This window comes from Vigna unguiculata, unplaced genomic scaffold, assembly GCF_004118075.2.
Source record: "Vigna unguiculata cultivar IT97K-499-35 unplaced genomic scaffold, ASM411807v1 contig_122, whole genome shotgun sequence".
In the NCBI taxonomy this organism is placed as follows: Eukaryota; Viridiplantae; Streptophyta; class Magnoliopsida; order Fabales; family Fabaceae; genus Vigna; species Vigna unguiculata.
In genome coordinates, this window is record NW_021010828.1 from 496,325 (window position 1) to 518,928 (window position 22,604).

Below are 22,604 nucleotides of genomic sequence, written 5' to 3' on the forward strand. Positions count from 1 at the left end.
TAGGATTTCCCTTGAAATCCTAACTCTAACATACTTCCATTCACATCAAGTTCACACTCAATGTTTGCATACAGTTTAACATGCATAAAGATCTCATACATTATCAACCATCATCATCTTAAGCAACCAAACAAGCATCAAGAAATCAAAACAGTGGGAAAAACCAAACTTCTGCAGGGAATCTCGCTTAGGCTAAAGGGTCTCGCCTAAGCTAGAGAGCCTATCTCGCTTAGGCGAGTCGACCTCGCCTGGGCGAGACATCATACAGTGGCAAATAAAAATCCTGGGCGAACTCTCGCTCAGGCGAAACTGGCTCGCCTAGACGAGAAGTTATCTCGCTCAGGCGACTCCAGCTTGCCTAGGCGAGATTTCGTGCAGTGGCAGAGGTGATCCTCTGGTATTTTCGCTCAGGCGAGAGCTGCTCGCCTAGGCGAAAATACTAGGATTCCTCATCTGTTCCACACATGCATCCTCGCCCAGAATCATCTCATGCTCAATTAAACACAGAATCAAACAATTCTACCACTCAAGAACACACCTCCTACAAAATTTGAGTTAAAGGTCAGCTTCCCTTACCTATTCTTGAGTTGAAGTTTGAGTGAAGGCAACCTAGGAGAGGGGAGCAGAATTCCTCAACTGAACCTAGGGGAATTTATCATCAAATCACACATGAAGCATGAGTATTGGGTTAGACTCTGAATGGAAGCAGAATTTCGAGTTGAATTTCAAATTCAGAATTGAAGCCGCAAGGAAAACTTACCTAGGGAATGAGAGACTATCAATGGAGGCAACAGAAGACTCAGGTATGGCTTCTTCTCCAGGACTTGATCAAGAAGCAAGGTTGGTGAGGTCAGAAAGAGGAAGACAGAGGGGAGAGCTGAGTATATAGAGAAGGAGAGAAATGAGGGTGAGTTTGTTTTTGTTTCTGGAAATAGAGGGGGTCTTGCACTATTAATATTTTTTATAATTATATATATATATATATATATATATATATATATATATATATATATATATATATATATATCATTCAACAAGTAAAAGAGTGTAAAAAAAAATTTAATAAACCAAAATTTAAAAATATATACCATGATCATAATTAGTAATTTTAATAAGTTTAATCAAGTTGTCAAAGTATTATAATGACAAATATATAGTTATAAAAAATTCAAATTGAATGTTACTAAAGATAAAATTAAACTATGTAATAATATATTTCATTTCATTATCTAATAGATTCTTTTTTTAATGCAAACTAGGAAACTTTCAAAAAATATCCAAAAGAATATACGAACAATATCAAAAAAATAAATTAAATAAAAAGTTATTCGATACTTTTAAATGTATATATATGAAACTATCTTATAAGTAGAGTCGGACATAATTTACTAAACTATACTAAACTATAGTTAATTGTACTATATTAAACTAAAATATACTAACCTATTCATAATAATAATTGAACTGTATTATAAAATAGTTTAGTTTTAAGAAACTAAACTTATGTTAAGTTAACTAAGTTAACTATTCAACTATAATAGATTGAAAGAGCAAAATACCTCAAATAAAATATTGGAATTAGGATAAGAATTGGACTTATGTATTTTGTGTCTTACGTTCTATTCTTTCTTTTTCATATTGAAATATTTATTTTATTTTGTCTTAATTTTTTTCTTTACTTTTTCCTTGAGGAAAAATATAAAATATTTATAATTAATTTATTAAAAAAATTATAAATTAATTCAAGATCTTATTTTATTTTGAATGAATTTTACTATTTAATGTTATTTTTATGTTATGATTTTACAGAAGTTATTTTTAAAAATTAAATTTTGTGACACCTAACATTTTTATAATTTTTTATTTATATTCTTAAATATTGAAATTAGTATAATAAATATAAATATTAGTACTAACGTATTTTTTATTTTAAAATCTTATGTAATATTATTTTTAGTTTTAAAATATTTATTATGTGGCGTCAATTTTTTAAAGAGAATTAATTTTAACAAATTCTTAAAAAGTATAAAAAGTTATTGATTTGTTACTTCACGAAATATATTTTAGAACTTCATAAAATTTTTAGAACATTTTTCACACAAATATTAATGAATGCAAATGTTAAAAAAAAATTAATTTTAAGAGTTTTCTAAAATAAATCTTTTTAAAAAATTTGACGCAACATAATAAACATTGTAAAACTAAAAAGTAATATTACATAAGATTTTAAAATATAAAAAATTAGTTAATACCGATATTTATATTTATTATATTAATTTTAATATTTTAATTACATTTTAAGTTGTGGAAAACTTTAATATAAATAAAAATATTTATAAATATGTTAATTGGTGCATTGCAAATTAGTACTGTATTTAATGGACCCATTATAGATGACATAGTACATTGCAAATGATTTCAGGGTGCCTTTGGCATACTACATTGAATCCCTATTCATGAATAACACCTTCACATAATGTATGCATATGTATTTAGTATTTAGTATTTAGTAAGAACTTGTTTATCCTTTGTTCTCCCTATTGCCTTCCCTTAACTTTCTTATTTAATGGACCCGTGACAGTTTCCTTGTTGATTATGTTGTTGTTGTTGTTTAAATTCCTACCTGAATTGATATAGCTTATCATTTCCGTTTCACTTCACTTGATGATCTTTTTGTCCTCCTCCTGTTCCTGCAATTTACACCAAAACAAATTCACCAAACAATATTGTAGCATTTTCCACCCACTAGAATCCGTTGTTGCTCTTATTTGGTCATTGAATTTATGCAAGATAATGGTGTAGGTAGGAATCTGAATATAAGCAAATAGCATTGGCGTATGAATATTACTCTTTTCTATACCATTTTCTAAAATAGAAATGCTGAGTGTATGAATTGCTAACCTTTGGTGTCTCTGTTGTGTTTTGTGCTGTTTGTTAGGTCCCCGCGTTCATTGTGTTTTCGCATCTTGCTAGACTCTCCCTTCACCACTTTTTCTTGCATTTTTAAGCTTCGTGAATCAACTTCTGCTGTGTTAATCAGCATCGTATGTTCATCTTCACTTTCGATCTCTTCCTTTTCCTCCACTCCCTTCCCTTTGTCTTTATTTGTATTCCTCTTTGATTCTTTTTCTTCCCGTTGTTCATCATCTTTGTCGCTTTCCTCGTAACCAGAGTGCCCTCTGTCAGTTCTCTCTCTGCTTCCTGTATTTTTCTCCTCTGCTGAATGTTTTCGATTTTCTTTATTTTGGGTCATAATTTCTGTTGGTCTTGACTCCATTCTATTTGCCACGTTGATCCCACACTTAGTACTGTATTGGGCTTCCCTGCCAACACAAATTTCATCGGATCCATGATAACACTTATACTTAACAGAAGTTACTTCCATGGAACGTCCACATTTCATATTATTGGAAGGTAAATGAGCCAATATATCAGTAGGGTAGTTAGAAATCTCCTTGATGCTCTCGTAGTACTCTTTGAAAGCCACATCAAAGCTCACTTCTTCATGCAACTTCACATGCCACAAGCTCAAGTCCTTGACGGTGCGAGACATGGCTTCACCATGACCAAGGAGCTTTACATTGTATCCCTTACTAAGAATGACCCATCCCTTAGGGTCTTGTTTGAGGAAGAGCAACCTCTTTATCTCTCTTGTTGCAAAGTCTTGCACCCCTTCATATTCACCATTCTTTATATTTTGCTCCTTACTTGCAAGCAAGCTCTCAATGGCAATCCAAAAGTGTGGCACAATCTTAGGGTCTTCCCTTCCCAATTCGTATGAGTCTAGTGTAATGTCTATTATTGTCTCAACATCCCTCTTCAATTTCTCTATGTCAGTTGTGAATTCTTGGATCCACATAGTGTTTGTGCCTTCGTAGATGAAGAGATAACTATCCTTCTCAATCTGATTTTTCAACATTATATTAAATCATTATATGTCATATTCCACTTTATACATATATATATATATATATATATATATATATATATATATATATATATATATGTATGTATATGTATATATATATATAGATAGATGCAAATGTGATAAGTACCAATGATGCATTATATTTACTAAGGCAATTTCAATGGCAGAATCTAACTATCTGGAGACCATCACCTTCAAATTGTATGTCATATGAAAGATTTTGAAAACTTATAAGCACTTACAAAAACAGTGATTACAGAAAAAAGAAGGTAATACTAATTAACAATACACTTTTGGAAAAAAAAAATTATAACTGTTTTTACTATAAGGTAAATTCATGTAAGTTAAGGTTGGAGGAAAGGAAAGAAAAATACGAAGAAAAGAACACACATACTAATGTTCTTTCTTAAGAAAACAGTTTGTTTCAAAAGGTAAAATTCAAAATTTCTTCTTTTCATTTTTTCTGCAATTCAAATTTCATTTTATTCTCCTCCCATTTTTTTCTGACTAAATGGACTTTGAGTTAGAGTCCTTATTTACTAGGGCCCTTGCACTTTACTGACCGAAGCTCTTACAAAACTTAATAGTAATGCATATTTTACTGGAGTGCATGCTAGTAATATATTACTTTAGTATACCACTTTTCTTATCACGGCCCCTGCATTTTACTAAGCTCTTACAAAAGCAAATTGATTTTAATAAATTATATGAATTTCAATTTGTTTCTAATGGTATACGATGTCGTAAAATAAATGAGTAAATAATAATAATAATAATAATAATGAGTTAAAAGAATGTATTGTTGTATTTACTAAAGAAAATCACACTACAAGAAAATGCTTCATTAGTAACCAATTTTAGTGACCAAAAGTTGTTAGTTACTAGAATTACTAATTTATATACAAGTTTACAAAGTAAACAAAATTATTGGTTACTAAAATAGTTACTATTATGAATAAAAAATTATAATTGGTCACTAAATTGGTTTTTAAAGTTAGCTACCATAGTTTTGGCTACCAAAGAAAACTGGTCACTAAAAATTAGCTACCTAAGTTTTGGCTACCAAAATAACTTAGTTACTAAATTGCTCTCTAATAAATTAGTGACAAATTTAGTGACCAATTATAATTTTTTATTTATATTAGTGACTATTTTAGTAACCAATAAATTTTAATTTTGTAAATTGGTATCTAAATTGGTCACTATAGTGACTAACAACTTTTAGTCACTAAAATTGGTTACTAATAAGACATTTTCTTGTAGTGTTATCAGAGGTTCTAAATGAAAACTCATCAATGTCCCACATAGATATCATTTGCTTTGTGTCAATGTTTTCCACCTTACCTTCAGGACTTATTAATGAGATCACAGGTTTTCCCCTATAGTTGAACACCTCTTTCATTAGCTTCATCCCTATTTCAAAATTGAAATATTTGACCACATACCATCCAAACTTTGTTCTTTGTAATTTAGTTTCTAATGTTTTCCTTTGATGCTCATTCCATTCATCCACAATGGGGATCCACAAAATCTTGAAATCCTCCTTTCTATAACCTTCTACTTCTCCTAGTTTCTCCTTCAATATCTCATTCAATTTCTCATAAATAGTTTTCAGAAGTTGAGTCTCCTCATCAAGCCTCGAAATGAATAACAACACATGCTTCTTCTTAAACTCTTCAATTTTAACCTGTCAAAGTAAAATACAATGATTTCATTAGGAATTTAATTTCAATACATTTATACTCATCTAAATATATAGTAACTATATAGATTGACATATAAAGTGTTAGATAATCTTTAATTAATTTGGTTGTTTTTATTTAACAAAAATTGCAGTAGTTTTAAATAACATATTTTGGTTGTTTGTTTTATTAGATTGTTGAAATATTGGATAATTTATTAGACACTAAAATATTGGGTAGATTGCTAAAATATTGGGCTAGATATCATTATACCCGACCAAGATATTGTTCAAGGCTTTTAATAGCCCGTCTCAGTTCAATAAAAGAGATACAGTGAATTGCGGATTTTCATTATTCTTCTTGTGTGTGTGAGTTTGTTCGTGTGTGTGAGTTTGGTATAACAAAGTGGTATAAGAGCTTTTATGCTCTTACTATAGAGTGAGAAAAAAATGAGAAAGAGTGAAACAGTATAAGGAAAACAACATGCCCTTGAGTGCTTTGTGTAAAAAAGAAGAAATGGAAAAAGTTGTTAATAGAATGATTGTGCCACAATTGTCGAAGAAAACCAATTATAATAATAGGTGTTTACAAATGAAGACCCTTATGGGATCCCAAGGCATATGGCATATAGTGGAGAACATGGTACCAAGAACCTGCAGAAGACGAAAACCAGATAGTGGCCCAGATTATCGCATTGAGAAAGATAGGAGGGAAAGACAAATCGACCATGTACTTCTTATACAATGTGTTGGACGAGTTAGGCTTCAAGAAGATTGCAAATGTTGCATCTTCAAAGGAAGCCTAGAATATTTTGCAAGTTCCATATAGAGGGAGCAACCACATCAGACAAGTCCAGCTACAAACCATCAAATGAGGGTTTGAATACTTGAAGATAGAGGATGAAGAGTAGGTAACCGAGTATATAACTCGAGTAGAGAAGGTGGCCAACCAACTCGGCAAGAATGGATAGACAATGCCAACAAGTCACATTATGGAGAATATCTTGATATCACTAATAGATGATTTCGAGAGCATCGTATGTGTCATTGGGGAGTCAAAGGACTTGTCAATTCTCTTAGTGAAGAACTTGTTAGGCCAGTTGAGGACCGTGAACAAAGGAGAAGGAAGAAGAAGGAACCTCTTGACCAAGCACTACAAGCGTAACTTGATTTGAACGGAACTTAGAACACTCATGGTCGAGGTCCTAGAGGCAGAAGACGAGGTGGTCGAGGACGAGGTGGACATGGTCGAGGTGATATTGAAGCCGACATGGATCAGACTAGGGTGCAAATTTGGCGTGGTCGTGGTCAAAGAATGGGCCTAGGAGGTCAATCTAAGTCTGAAGTGGAATGTTTCAAGTGTGGCAAGCAAGACCACTACACAAAATAATCCAGATCGGCAAGTTGCTAGAATTGTGGCAAGGTCGGCCATATAGCGAAGTTTTGTCGAATTGAAAAAAAAAGAGAAAAATCTTCTCATAGAGGAAGAAATGAGGAGATAAGGTTTTAATGATGACAAAGAACTCGAATGTTGAACTCAAGAGCTGGAAATCTTATGTCGAGTTGTGGTCAGGCTGTTTGAAGGAAAGGATATTAGGTGATGAGCTTAGTCTCGACTATTTAAAAGCTTGGTCTGGTATCTGGACACTAGAGCGAGCAAAAGGACTAACTAAGATGGACGCTAGATTAGTGTCATTTGGAGATGATTTCAAGGGGCAGTAAAAGGACATGGAACAATCTGGCACATGTAGAAGGATGGATGGGTTGGAGAATTCATGGATGTCTACTATGTTCCTGAGCTGAAGAGTAATATTCTAAGCATGGGTTAAATGACGGAGAAAGGAAACTTGGTTCTAATGAAGGATCGGGTACTGAACTTGAAGGACAAGCATAGTCGGCTAGCAGCTCGGGTAGAAATGAAGAAAAGCCAGATGTACAAACTAAAGATAAAGATCTTATAGAAAAAGTGTTTGAAGCTGGATGTGAAGGATGAAGCCATGATGTGTCATTTTCTGTATGGGCACTTGAATTTTGGAGGCCTTGCCCAACTATCAAAGAAGCAACTAATACTCAAACTACCTGGCGTAGAGTTTGAGAAGAAGTTTTGTGAAGAGTGTGTGCTCGGAAAACATCTGACTTGTGTGGACAAGGAAGAAAAGCAGTTTGGCCTAATACATACCGACTTGTGTGGACCAATTTCTCCTAGTTTATTTAGTGGGTGTATTTCTTACAAGAGAAATCAAAAGCATTTTAGGCATTCAAGAAGTTCAGGTTAATGGTGGAAAAAGATGCCAGTAAACAGATTAAAGTAATGCGGTCTAACAGGGGAGGAGAATTCACATTAGCAAAGTTCATGAAGTATTGTGAATAGCATGCTATAAGGAATTTTCTCACCACTCCATATTCACCACAATAGAACGGTGTCGCTGAAAGGAAGAATCGGATCATCCTTGATATGGTTCAAACCATGTTTAAAGGAAAGAACATGCGAGAAAAGTTCTAGGCAAAAGCAATGTAGTGTGTTGTATATGTCCAGAATAGGTGTCTGCATTCCAAACTAGATGGCGTGACATCACAAGAAGCATGGAGTGGACGAAAACCGAGTGTAAAACATTTCAAAGTTTTCGAAAGCATGGCTTATGGTGATGTCCCAGCCAACTCAAAACAAAACTTGATGACAAAAGAAAAATGTATGTTTTTATTGGCTATGATGAAGAGGAAAAAGCCTACAAACTATATAACCCATATGTAAGCAAAGTTTTGATGAGTTGAGATGTCTAGGTAGTTAAAGAGAATGAATGAAACTAGGAAGACTCGAAGGAAAGGTCTTCAGGAGCACGACCTCTAGGGGAGAGAGCTCGGAAATAACTAAGAAGAGCTCAGATGTTTCTAGGAGGAGCTTAGATGTTTCTATGAGGAGCTCAGAAACTACAAAGAGTATTTTGAGGAAGGCGATGAACCTGTGCGATCCAAAACTCAAAGTTTGTAGGACATCTATAACTCCACTGATGAGGTACATTTAGTATGTTTGTTGGTAGGTGCAGAGGATGTCGTGCTCGATAGAGATTGAAGAAAGAAATGGATGAGGAGATTAGCTCAATTGAAAAAAAATAAAACATGGGAGCTAACATATCTACCTACAAGAGCCCGACTAATTGGTATGAAGTGGGTATAGAAAAAGAAAACTAATGTAAATGAAGAGGTGGAGCACTACAAAGCCCAAATCATGGTGAAAGGCTACAAATAGTAAAAAGGCATTAACTCTGATGAGGTCTTTGCACCCGTAACAAGGATTGAGACAATTTGACTACTATTTTCTCTAGCAGCACAACACAAATGAAGGATACAATAGATGGATGTGAAGTTTGCATTCCTGAATGGTGTTTTGGAAGAGAAGGCCCACATGGAGAAACCTCTGAGCTACATGAGAAGAGGTGAAGAGAAGAAGTTGTTGAAGCTCAAGAAGACATTCTATGGCTTGAAGTAGGCTCCTCGATCCTAGAATGAAAGGACAAACATGTTTTTTCAAGAAGAATGGTTATGAGCAATGTTCGTATGAACATGCTTTCTATTTAAAAACGTATAGCGAAGATGTATTGTTCGTTGCTCTATACGTAGATGACCCGATATTTATGGTAAGTAAAGTCAAGCTAGTCGACGAGTATAAAGAAGTTATGAAGAAGGAGTTTGAGATGACCAATCTTGGATCATGAAATACTTTTTTAGTTTAGAGGTAGACCAAAGCACGATAGGTATCTTTGTGTCCCAAAAGAGGTATACTATGGAGTTATTGAAGAAGGCAAAGATGTTAAATTGCAATATGGTTTCTACTCCCATGGAACCCAGCACAAAGTTATTCAAAAATGGAAGGGGGACAAAGTTGATTCAAGCAGGTACCGAAGTCTAATTGGAAGTTTGAGATACTTTACGAACACAAGACCAAACCTTATGCTAAACATAGGAATCACAAGCAGCTTTATGGAGGAACCAAGGTACTCTTATTGGAAAGCACTGAAGCAGATACTAAGGTACGTAAATGAAACTATTTCAATCAGACTGTTCTCCACTAAGTCGGACAATTACCAACTTATGGGTACTCAGATGGTGATTTATGTACAGACATGGATGACTGGAAGAGCACAATAGGGTATGTATTTTTTGTGGGGAACACGACTTTTACTTGGCTCTCAAAGAAACAACCCATTATGGCACTATCAACATGTGAAGCCGAGTTTGTGGCAGCATCATGGAGTTTCTGGCATGTAGTTTGGCTTAGAAACCTGTTGAGCAAACTAGAGATCATGCAATGAGAGAAGGTATTCGAGTAGATAATAGATCGACAATTAATTTGACTAAGAACTCGGTCAACCATGAATGGAGTAAGCACATTGATGTTCGCTTTTATTTCATCATGTAAAAAGTGAAAGAAGGAAGTGTGGAGCTCGAGCACATAGGAAGTAAAGAACTGATAGCTGATATGTTCACAAAACCACTACCTACAACATCGTTTCAAGAGTTCAGGACATTTCTCGTGAAGAGAGAAGGAAAAATTTAGAGCTTATGGGAGAGTTTTGTTAGATAATCTTTAATTAATTAGGTTGCTTTTATTTAACGTAAGTTGTAGTAGTTTTTAAATAACAAATTATGGTAGTTTGTTTCATTAGATTATTGAAATATTGGGTAGTTTATTAGGTGCTAGAATATTGGTAGATTGCTGAAATATTGGGCTAGATTCCATTATACTCGGCGAAGACATTGTACATGACTTTTAATAGCTCATCTTAGTTCAATAAAAGAGATATAATGAATTACGCATTTTCATTATTCGTCTCGTGTGTGAGTTTGGTTTAACAAAGTAATTATTCTTCTAGTGTGTGCGAGTTTGGTTTAACATAAAGAACTTACTAACTTTTACTATACATTGAATCATGTCTTGGATTATTCTTAATTAGTTAACAATATGTTAAATTTTACACTCATAGTTTGTGAAAGTTAAATGATTAAATAAAATAGAAGACTTTTGTAGCTAATCTTAGTATCTTGCCCCATTTGTACAAGAAAAAGGAGTTAGTCCCAAACTTTTATATATATATATATATATATATATATATATATATATATATATTAAAGATTGCTTAATAGTATTGAGTGAAGCATCACCAAAACATGAAAGCCAAACATAAAGACCAAATCATTGTTTATAGAGTTGATAGCAACAATCACTACTACATATTTATTCTTTAGTAACATTTAAAAAATGTTACTATATTGTAAAAAATGTTACAAATATAATTTAGTAACATTATACTACATGTTACGTATACCCTATGTTACTAATAAATATTAGTGACATTTTTACATATTAATTGAGACATTTATAAAAATGTTACTAGATACTTTTAGTAACATTTATTTAATAAAAATGTAACATTATAAAAAATGTTACTAAATTCTTTTAGTTATAATTCTTTTATAAATGAGTGACATTATAAAAATGTTACTAAAAATCATTGGTAACATTTTTTTAAATAAAGAGACATTTTAAAATTGTTACTAAAAAGTTTAGTGATAACTTTTTTTTTTAAGGTAACATTATAAAAATGTCACTAATATAAATAGTCATACCAACATTCCAACATTTCTTTTGACCAATTGATCTCTTGTAGTCTTAAAAAAGTTTGATTTTAATTTTTACAGATTAGTAGGATTAATTACGTTTTTAATTTGTAAAATTAAAATTTGTCCTTTTTCTAAATTAATTCGTATATGTATAAAGAGGCAAATATCATCTTCTATAACGTAAAAAATCTTTTACTATATTTCAACATAATAGATAAACAAGAATTAAGAGCAGGTGAAAGAAGTGTTTAAATTTTGTCCGAGTTTTAAGATTCTCAACATCATCATGTTCTGCATTAAAAATAAAAGTAAATACATCAAAGAATATACCTCAACTAAAACATGGAAAATCTCAAGTTTAAAATATGATCTTAATAACCATCAACATAAATTGAACTGTCCTTCTCTTCTTCTGTTACTAATGCATGGATTTTTATTTTGACAGTTCAGAATTTCTTGGAGATATGATACTGAATTAGCTTTAATTTCAGTCTTATTCTTCATCATCTTCCTGATTCAGAATCTTTTGATGCTGAACTTCCTACGATCATTACCTGTTAAAGACTTAAAATCAGTAGGCACTAAAAGCAAGACAATTTTGCAGAGAGCACTGAAATCAGTTTTCAATAACTTTTATTATGAACATGGTCTCATTCATGCATGATGCATGCAAAATGAAAGCTATGGTTGGTATCACAGTATCATCATATATACGAATATATGATCATATTTTGAAGAGAATTGGTGATATTGGTTTAATAAATAATAATAAGTCGAACAGTTTAAGATATTCAAGTGATAATTCCTTCTAAAGTGTTCATGCAAGTGGATGGTATAATCATTTTAATTTCTTTCGAAGGTTTGGCTGCTCTGCCTACTCAACAGAAACTGTGATAAGTACTAATGGCCTACTAGGGTTAATGTGCACCCTTGTAACAATATACTTCTGTTTACACATTATGCACCAGAGAACTTTGATGGATATGAAAGAAAAAATCATATTAATTTGAAAGCTTCACACACAAAATAAACAAGTAAAGCAATTTCAGTTATTGCAATTAATATTATTATTTATCCACTAGTTTAATTACTAAAAGTGGGGAATATATTTCAATGAGATAATAAAAGTAATGACAAAAAGACAAGGTTGGCGAGGAAGAGTTGGTTCATTTTTATCCAACACTGTAATTTGTTTCTTCCTATTTCAGATCTAGTAGCTATTTGTAAAAAACAGAATCCTGTGACAATTTATTGTATCCAATAGAAAACATTCACACCTTATTCAAGCCGCTTCTTCAGCTCATTTGCATGTAACAATGTATGTGCATCATTTAGCAACTGTATATAAAGATAATTAAAATTGATAAATTAGTATAACAAATACATAAATGTTTTTAATCAAACTATTACTATCATTTACTAAAAGACTTAGAGGAAACTTACACTTGTGAGATTTCTCTTGTTTCAATTTTTTCAAGTCAGTCCCGTCAAAATGAATTTTAGGTTTCCGCTCTCTTTTTCCTATTTCTTTTCCTTCAACAACACTACTTAGATAAAGTTCATTAACAAACAATCAATATAACAACAAAAATGGAAACAAAAACTACTTATACAGATGGAGGGATGTTAATCCTGAAACTGGTTTGAGCATTTTTCCATTGCTCAGAAGCTAGGAATGATGGGCAGTGGCTATGTATGGATTGCAACAATTACTTTTGGCATGATGTTCAAGAGGATAATAAGAACATCTTATGGCATGATATTCAAGAATGTTAACAACACTAAAGTTATGAAGAAGAAGAAGAAGAACCTTTCCTTTAATGTACTCAAATGTAATTTTCTTTTGAGTTTAGTTGCTGCATTGAAATAAGACTCTAATTCCTGATTCAAATATCATAAATAAGAAGCTCAATTAATATTAAATTTCTTAAGGATGAATAAAAGGCTTGGACTTACTTTATTTGTCAGAGAGTTCCATGCCTTAACAGCTTTTTTCTTAACCTATTTTTTAAATGAAATGTTAAATAATAAGTGATTCAAATAATGAAGCTTTATCAATGTATTGAACTTTACATACCCTTTCAAAATTATCTAAATCAACTTTTGTTTCTTTATAGTTGTTTGCAAATTCTTGCCTGTAATAGTGATCATTTATAAGTCAATAAACCAAAAAGAATAAAATTATAAGCTTATTGTAAGAGAACTAGATCTTACAAGAAAAGCTCAAAGGCATTGGATGGATGTTTGAGAATGCTAAGATCTTTATCAAGTGTGACAATTTCAACATTAAGATCTTCTAATTTCCTGGATAAAAGAAATAGTAAGATATGTTCCAAAATATTATTAACAAAATTAATTGATAGATAATATAAAAGAAAAATAAAGAAAAAATATGATAATAACCTCTTAGTTAACTTGGTGTTAGTTTTCTGCACTTTTTCCTTTTTTCTCCTGGGGCTAGTATGAGTGAATGGAAAGATCAAGGCATGTGCATTTTTCTCTACGAGCTCACTTGTAGGATCTTCAATAACTACCAAAGGAACAATGCAAAGATCAAAACATTTAATACTAAATCAATATTTACTACTATGAAATAAATAAACCTTTATGAGAGATGTTGTCATCATTATCCATCATCTTCAATGTCCACCTCCTCTTTATTCAAATTTGAAACCATTACTTCTGGAGCATAACTTGGAATTTGAGTAAAAGCGATTTTGAAGTTGTTTAGCAGCTCAACTTTCATTGCTTCTAGTTGCTCTTTTAGTTTGGTTTCCACTTGCTCCTTCACTTGCTCTTTTAGCTTTATTTCCATTTCCTCTTGCATTCTGTTTTTCATGCTTTGTATTTCAACCTGAGCATTCCTTTGAACTTCATCAATTAATTTTTGTATTCCAACTCGGGAGTTAGATCCCCATAGATCGGAAGGTGAAACCCCTTTTCCATATGTGCGCACATAACCATGTCGATCTCTTCCAAAGACTTGGGAAAATACATCATCTCGGGTTGAGTTTTTCTCTGGTTCTATTGAATGCGAAGAAATTGCATCCTCAAGCTTTGACTAAAAAAGGAAAGAAAAAAACAAAGTTAAACTTGTTATTAAACAAAACTATTAATTATAAAAATATATATAATGAATGAGATCATCATACAATAATCTCTTTGGTTTCCTCATTTTTAGGCTTATGTGTCATGATGAACATTTCTGCACGAGATGGCTCTCTTCCATCAATATTTTTCATCATCTACACCATACAAAAGAAAAAATATTAGTGTAAAAAAGGTACAACCATTAATACATTAGTTATGTAATTAGTCTAACCTCTTCATATCGTATTTCAGCAAAGGTTTTTGTTCCTGTGGTATGTACAGAAGTAAATTTTGCTCTGCTTGTTTTGTTCTTCTCACAGCGAACCTTTATAATAAAAATATGAAATGAGAAAAGATATAAGCAACTGAGATATACAAGTACAAATCCACATATAATAACATTTAAATAAGACCTTAGCTATGTCAGATTTCCAAAATTTAATAAGAATTTTCCACTGCTCAAGTGGAACACTTGGGGGTCGATTTTTGAAGTTGTAATCATCTGGCATATTTGGAAAAAAATACTTTGTCTTCAATCGACATTTGTGGTTCCTCCAACTTGAACATATGCTTCCTAAAACCCACTTTTTAGCACGTTCTTCAATATCAAATTTTGACTGCATATCATAATCAATGAATAAGTATTAGAATTTAGGTAATATATAATCAAAGATAAAGGTTAGTGAAATGAATTACCAATACTGTTTTCCACATGTCATCCCAATGTTCTTTCAATCCTTTCCAACTAGTAAAAGTTAGAGGAGCTAAATGTGCATTCCTAGCTAATGTTCCCAAATAATTGCTCAATGTAGCTCGATAAGTGCCAACAGGTTGACCAAGGACATTAAGTTTAACCGGTAAACGCTCATCATATCTCAAACCATGAGTCTTGAGACATTGGGTAGGACCTCTTTTTCTCTTACTAGTAGAACCTGATAATTAAGTATAAAATTAAGAAATAATATCTTATTACATATATAATAAATTACTACATACTTGAATGAACAAAAAGAAATAACTAACCAATGTGGGGGAGTGTTGGAGTTTGACTAGGTCTTGATGCAATTTCTTCCAACTCATCAAGGATTGCAACCATAGAACCACTTGGAAATGACACTTTAACATTCTTGGCCAGCAAGGATGGTTTTTCTTTCTCACCACTAGCCATAAATCTACTTGACTTTGAAATTCATTCACAGCTATGGCATTATGTCCATACATCAAAGGCGAGCATATTCAGCTCATCAACTTGCAAGCATAACATTTTAATGTACTGTATTAATGCAATGTATAGTCAAGCATGTAAATAAATCATGTTTAACATTTTTGTTTCCCTTAAAAGTTTCGTGCTTCAGCCTTAAAAACAGTGCTAAATAATAACATGTTCTACAAGCTTACAAGCATCCTAACTTTAACAATATAATCATTAACAAAGTTTCAATTAGACAATTTATTCTATAGTATGGACATTCAATTTTACAAACCAGAGAAACAAATACGAAAAGAAAAAGATCATGAACATTTTACGGAAATGTAGTTATTGAATTGAATTAAATTTTCTTTAACATCACACAAAAAGAGTACCAATTTTTGTTTACTTGGAGTTCCTATCATTCTTACTATTTACTAAAATGAAGGTGAAATATGTTTGTCACTATTAAGGCATGGCATGCAGAGAAAAAGAGAACACTAGATATATTCTAATATTAACTTAAATAACAATAAAATTCAAAGTTATTAAACCAAACTACTTCCATTAATTCCAAAATTTCCACACACAACCTGATATAAAATAAAAAAACATTTGAGAAACGAGTTTGGTTAACTAAAAGTACAACAAATTATGTAGTAATGCTTATCCAAGATGAACAGGTAATTAAGAATTGATGAGAGTGCAAGCTATGAGAAGCAGTGGCACAAATGGGCAAATAAAACCTGAAAAAGAATAATTATTGAGTTATCTCTCTTAAACTGAATAGAATTATATATGTGTATTCTATAGTGCACCAACATGGGAGAAGAACAGCTCACACCTGATGGAAGATGGTTATATATGGAGAAAGTATGGACAGAAAATCAACCCCATCTTGGTTCAACTGGATGCAGATATTCATGGGAAGGCACATGTCAACAAAATCAGATAGTCGCAGTCAAATCTCATAGTTTCATAATCAATGTACATCAGAACCATTAACCTTAATTTTCCAAATTCAGACAGAAATACAAAAAAAAATAAAAAATACTACACGCAAGTGATATCCCAGAATTTTTTGAAAACTAAAGAGGTGGTATCAAGTGTTAATTTATTTCGCCAAATCTATCAAGCAAATAGAATAGCATAATTCGGTGCGAGCTAAGATGCACAGTCTGTTAAACACAAATACGAAAGAAAGTTTTGAAAATAAAACGATTCGATTTCTTCGTTGAGCATAAGGCAGGAAATGCGAAAGCTAAGATCTCCGCAATTGAGAAAAACCTAACTAATTGAAAATGAGAAACTATTTTACTTGCAACAGATCCAGAACTTGAACAAAAGGTAATCAGAAGCGAGAGGCAAAAACGAATCGGTCACAGTCCAAAAGAGAAGAATCTTACAGAGAGAGGACTTAAGAGTTGTAGAAGAAACAGACGGTGGTGGTGAGGCTAGATCCAAGAAGAAGCTCCCTCCAAATCGAATCCAAACGGTGGTGATGAAGGGGGATGATGCTTCTTGCATTTAATATTATTGAGTTATTTTAGTACCTAAAATTATTATTTAATATAATAATAAAAAAGAAATGATATTCTATTTTATATACTCTTTAATACACTAGTTAATTATACATGTTCGTATACCGAACAATTACATTATAATTATAATACATTTTAATTAAATTTATTTCTTGTAAATATAAATCTTAAAAATCATTCATCAAATGATATGTCAACAAAATATTTATACAATAAAGACTAAAAAATCAATTTTTTAATAATACAATAATTAAAAACTAAAAGTTAGTTTCTATTTTGATTATTTTTATTGATTAAAATTTAGTTTCTAAAATAAATTTAAAATGACTAGAAAATAATTTTTAATTACTTCTTAACGATGCGATATTATTATTTTATTTTTAATTAATTTCTGATAATACTGATATTATACAATATATTTATTTATTTAGTATATTTATTTATTTACAGTAACATTTTTGAACATTTTTGAAACATGTTGCAATATTAGGATATATATATATATATATATATATATATATAGTAACATTTTTAGTAGATGTGATTATGCAAATGTTAATAAAAATAGAAAAAAGTGTAATATGTGGTGGTATATCACGACCTTCCAAGAACTTCATGAGTTGCAAACCTTTAAGATTGGCAAGAACTTGTTGCCAAATAAAAATATTTTCATCATCTAATTTTGAGAAAGATAGATGTATTGAAAGTATGAGGAAGAAAAGAAGAAAGATTTAAAGATGTTGCAAAATGTATTGTGGGACAAAAAACAATAGAACTTAAGAGCTTTGGATACCACGTAAATAGAAGAGAAGTAAACTGTTATATTGATGTGTTAGTGTTATAGTTGTTTATTTGCATGCAACAATAGAAAAGAAGTTTAAGACTACTTTATCATTAAAAAACTAACAAATAAATTAAATTTTATCCCGTATGTACTATAAGTTATTTTTATATGTACTCGATATGAGAGTTTTTTTTTCTTCAATTCATCCAATTAAATTTATACTAATCCCACCATGTTTCCATGTATAACTAAGGATACTCATTATGCATGAGAAATAAGACTAATTAAAATTGTAATGTTTATGCTAGTAGTTATTACCTGTTTTAAAGTGACGCAATTAATAACATTATGTCTAGAATCCTTGTTCCCAGTGGAGATGATGAGTGATTTCAAGACCTTGACAATATCTTTTCCAGTACTATTGATAATATTCTTACGCCTAAAGTAATCTTCTATTCTTCCTGTAATTATCACACATAATTTTAATATCTTATAAGAAAAACATGAACTTCAATTTAGGAAAAGGGAATAAGATACAAAGCACACATATAACTAACCTATCTCCTTACTACACTTTTCCAAATTCTCCCTAAAAGCTCCATAATGTAGTCAAGCTTGACCTCAAAGCTTTTCGATAATTCATGTTTGTGAACTCTGAATCAAGAAATGTAATCACTATATTTGACGAAAAAATAATTAAATTTGATTGAATATTAGTGCAAATTCCAATTTGAGAATTTTGATGATTGACACACATCAATAACATAAAATCCCTACCTTGATGCTTAAAAATCATAAATATAAACCACCCTCCATATTAACCTTATAAGAATTTATATGTATCACACACTAGTGCAAAATAGAGATATAACATCAATTTCTTAAGGAATAATATAATTTTTTGCACAATGGCATTTTTTAAATATTGTAAAGTATATATCATAAGTTGTTAGATGAATATAATATATACTTTAAGCTTATTTAAAAAAAAAAACTAGATACTTCATCGTTATAGTGGGAAATCGATGGAGTATCCCTTTTATTCAAACTAGGGCGCCTGGTTTCTCATTTTCGCTCTTTGAGAGCCTCTCTTACTTCATTCCCATTGTTCACTTGCAGACTTCCATTTTCCTCCATTCCCTTCCCATTTTCAGCAATTCAAAACCATCATTTGCGCCCCGCACCTTCACCTTCACAAACATCCCTCTCATCGCAGTTTGCATCCCTCACCGCTTTCCTCACAGACCTTTCTCTCGTCGCGGTTGTGTGCCTTACTGTTTCAATAGTAGTGGCTAACGTTCGTTCTCACACAAGTTGTCATTCTACTTGAGCTCCTGTGATGCACTGTTGCAATTCTGGTGTCTCGTGTTAGATAGCATCCTTATAGCCAATGAAGTAGTGAATGAGTATAGGAGATTAAAGAAGAAAGTAGCAATAGTGAAAGTGGATTATGAAAAAACCTATGACTCTGTTAGTTGGGAATTTATTTATCACATGTTGGGCAGATTAGGCTTTTGTAGGAAATGGATAAATTGGATAAAATCATGCATGGAAGAAAAGTAGCTTGGATAAAATGGGAAACTGTGTGTAAGTCAAAGGAGGATGTAGGGTTGGGCATTAGAGATATAGAAAAGTTTAACACAACTCTATTACCAAAATGGAAATAGAGATTAGGGGTAGAAAAACAAGGATTGTGGAAGGAAGTATTAGAATCAAAGTACAAATCATGGAGGAATCTTAATTCCACTAAAACAGTGAAGGAGGAATCATGGTGGTGGAGTGATTTATGTAAGGTATGTAGGGAAGGATATCAAAAGAATTGGTTTGATAATAACATTGATTAGACGGTGGGTACAAGAAGTACAATTAACTTGTGGGAGGACAAATGGGTTTGAAGATTTACCACTAAGCCATAGATTCCCTAGGTTATTTGCTATATCAAATTGCAAGGACAAAACAATAGAGGAGCTTGGAGAATGGAAACTAGTATGGAGGAGGGGAAGAAAGGTATGGGAAACTGAACAAGACCAAGAATTAATGCATATGATAAAAGGTAAACAATTCAAAAGAGGAAAAAAGGACATATGGGTATGAAAAGGTGATGAAGAAGATAATTTTTCTGTTAGATAAGCCTATTTCATACTACAATTCAATCCGAGTGGGGAAAATAATAGTATCTTTAATGCTTATTGGAGGGTGAAAGTGCTTCCAAATGCAAAACATTTTGGCTAGAGAGTAATGTTGGATAAGATCCCAACAAAAGAGAACTTGGAAAAAAAAGGGATAAACATAGGTTGTAATTTGCATGTATTTTGCTGAGAAAATGTAAAGAATGCACCACACTTGTGACAAGTGGGTGGGAACAACATTAGTGAGCCATAACCATACAAAAGTAGATTTCCAACACTTTTCTTTATTTGAATTAAATGGGAAACAAAATACAATTTGGAAGGGAGTGTGGATATCCATTATTTGGGAAATATGGAATCATAGGAATATGGTCATATTTAGGCAAGGAGTTGTAGATGCGAAAGAAATTTTATGTATAGCATTGTTGAATGCATGGCTATGGATGAAACATAAATTAAAAAATGTATCAATGTCATACTTAGACTAGTATCTTTATCCAATCCAAAGCTTAAAAGTTTTGTGACATGTATCACTTAAAATAGATTAACAAAAAAGAATCTACAAATGAGATAACAAAATGAGATAAGTTGGTACATATGGGCTATTAGGACATATTGTAATAATATATAATTCTTTAGAAAAAAGCCCACTAAGCAATATTGGAGAGAATATGTAATTACATTAGAAATGTACTGAAATATATGTTATCCTAAAAAGATTGCATGGATACAAATGGATAAAGTGACCAAGGCTAGAACAGGTGGAGAAAAGCCAAGGGAAGATGAAGGAACTCCAACAACAACCAAAAAACGAAGAGGCAAACTAAGACTAAAAGCTATAAATAAACCATTACAAAATTTCAAACAAGTTGGGAGGAGAAGAGTAATGGATCAATCATCATCTAGGTTATGTTTGCCAATGGTGACAATATAATTTATATATAAGCAGTGGCGGAACTTTGACAAAAAATTTAGGGGTGCCAAATTATATTTTTTATATATAAATTCTTTTAGTTAAAAAAAGCTCTTCATTTTCTCTCTTCATTTCTTCTGCTTAAAACAAGCACATATAATAGTAGAATTAAAAAAAATGACTATCATTCGCTATTATATCATGATACCAAACCATCAATACCATTCTGGATAAGCCCTTCGTATCTCATCAATTTGATTTGGTGGGTATTGAGAAATTTGAGGACGTTTTTCCTGGATCGCATTCTAATGAATTTTTAACTTCATTATATGTAACTCTAAGAACTGTAGAGATTTGTTTTTCATTGTCTTGAATTCTTGGTTCTCATGAAAATTTTCAAGTTGAGTTAACGTAAATGCATTTTTTTCATCTTTATCATAAACTTTCCTCTTTCAAAAAAGAATCAATTATTTTATTCTTTACCATAATCTTTCTCATATAAATTTGTCACCTCTCACCTATTTAGAAAATGATAAAATTTATATTTACAACTCATAATTATCACATTGCAAAACATAACAAAACTCATACCACTTTAATTAAATAAGCAACACTTTTAAAAAATTTACCATAGGCAGTAAAACACAAAATCCCTAAATTTCATAATTAATCGTTATACTAATTTGGGAAAAATTATAATTAGAGTTCACACCAATTTCATAAAAGAATCCATGAAATCATAATTAAGGTTTATACTAATTTGGGATAAACATACTAAGAAGAATCAGAAATCTAACATACATAAATCATTATAAGATACTAACTTTGATATGTGAAAGATTAGGCAAAAATGTATATTTATCAATCTATGTGTTATCCAACTTCTGTTTCCCGATCTATCTCTTTGTATTTTTTTCTCTTCACACACTTTCATAATAACTTACATGGCAGAAAGATCTTATAGTAAAAACAAAACCCTAATCTCTTGTATAAATCAATGTTTTCATTAAATTTTTATTTTATTTTTTATTATTATTTTCCATAACATAAATTTAATATAAATAATATATAATTATAATTTAAAAAATATATAAATATATATAAGAAAAAGAATTTAAAAAATTTTGAGGAGTCGTGGCTCTCCTATGTCAATATGATATTCCGTCGATGTATATAAGATTTTTTTTATAGGGACAATCATAGTCTCATCTATATGCCGCAATGTGAGCTTTGTAATGTGAGACTTTACCATTTAATTTTGCACATATTTTATATATGTGGGTTGGAGCATCCTAAGTATTTCACCGTAAATATTATATATTTTCTACTGATGACAAAAAAAAATTCTTTTAAATATTAAAACAGTTATAAGTTAACTGATATAATATATCTTAAACAACTAATTTAATATAGTATTTTTGCAGTAGTGACATTTTTAATATAACTAATATTTTCTAAAAACTATTGTATATGTAGGCTATTTGTTGTATTACTATAAACTATAATGTATGTGCTACACTAATGAGTAGTATAATTTGAGAAAAGATTTTTTTTTTTATTTCATTTTCAATTATAAAAAGACATTTTTTAATAATTATCCATTGATTTGTTAGAGTTACTTGTATGATTAATAACTCCTTATGAGATTTAACTATTTGTATTAAAATTTAGAGCTATGATAGGTTATGATAGGTTAAGAATGTTTTTAACTAAGTTTTTTACAAACTTTC

At 31.2% G+C, this 22,604-nt stretch overlaps 1 protein-coding gene and 1 pseudogene across 9 annotated transcripts; both read right to left on the reverse strand.

Annotated features, from left to right (window-relative positions):
• Positions 1–2,896: 2,896 nt before the first annotated feature.
• Positions 2,897–19,043, reverse strand: LOC114171155 (annotated as a pseudogene).
• LOC114171147 lies at positions 11,470–17,019 on the reverse strand. Of its 9 annotated transcripts, none has more exons than XR_003601366.1 (14): positions 16,914–17,019; positions 16,352–16,414; positions 15,342–15,517; positions 15,015–15,250; positions 14,732–14,935; positions 14,551–14,643; positions 14,381–14,473; positions 13,632–14,289; positions 13,443–13,532; positions 13,306–13,363; positions 13,185–13,229; positions 12,672–13,109; positions 12,506–12,566; positions 11,565–11,782 (listed from the first exon to the last, which is right to left on the reverse strand). XR_003601366.1 is itself a non-coding variant. In XM_028056356.1 (9 exons), the coding sequence occupies exons 3-8, from the start codon at positions 15,484–15,486 to the stop codon at positions 13,855–13,857; spliced, it is 1,206 nt and encodes a 401-aa protein (XP_027912157.1). In that variant the 5' UTR covers positions 15,487–16,253; positions 16,352–16,414; positions 16,914–17,019; the 3' UTR covers positions 13,678–13,758; positions 13,832–13,854. The 9 variants fall into 9 exon arrangements, 2 of the variants coding, with proteins under 2 accessions (XP_027912158.1, XP_027912157.1); XR_003601365.1 differs by having other exon boundaries at positions 15,342–15,566; XR_003601367.1 differs by having other exon boundaries at positions 12,672–12,772; positions 15,342–16,253.
• Positions 19,044–22,604: the final 3,561 nt, after the last annotated feature.

Bases quoted from the DNA above. Each gene is read 5' to 3' on its own strand.
- LOC114171147 (XM_028056356.1), bottom strand. From the start codon at position 15,486: ATGGCTAGTGGTGAGAAAGAAAAACCATCCTTGCTGGCCAAGAATGTT. The intron at 14,936-15,014 runs GTAATTCATTTC...TATGATATGCAG, and splicing joins ACATGTGGAAAACAGTATTG to TCAAAATTTGATATTGAAGA. The intron at 14,474-14,550 runs GTTAGACTAATT...TGTATGGTGTAG, and splicing joins CTGAAATACGATATGAAGAG to ATGATGAAAAATATTGATGG.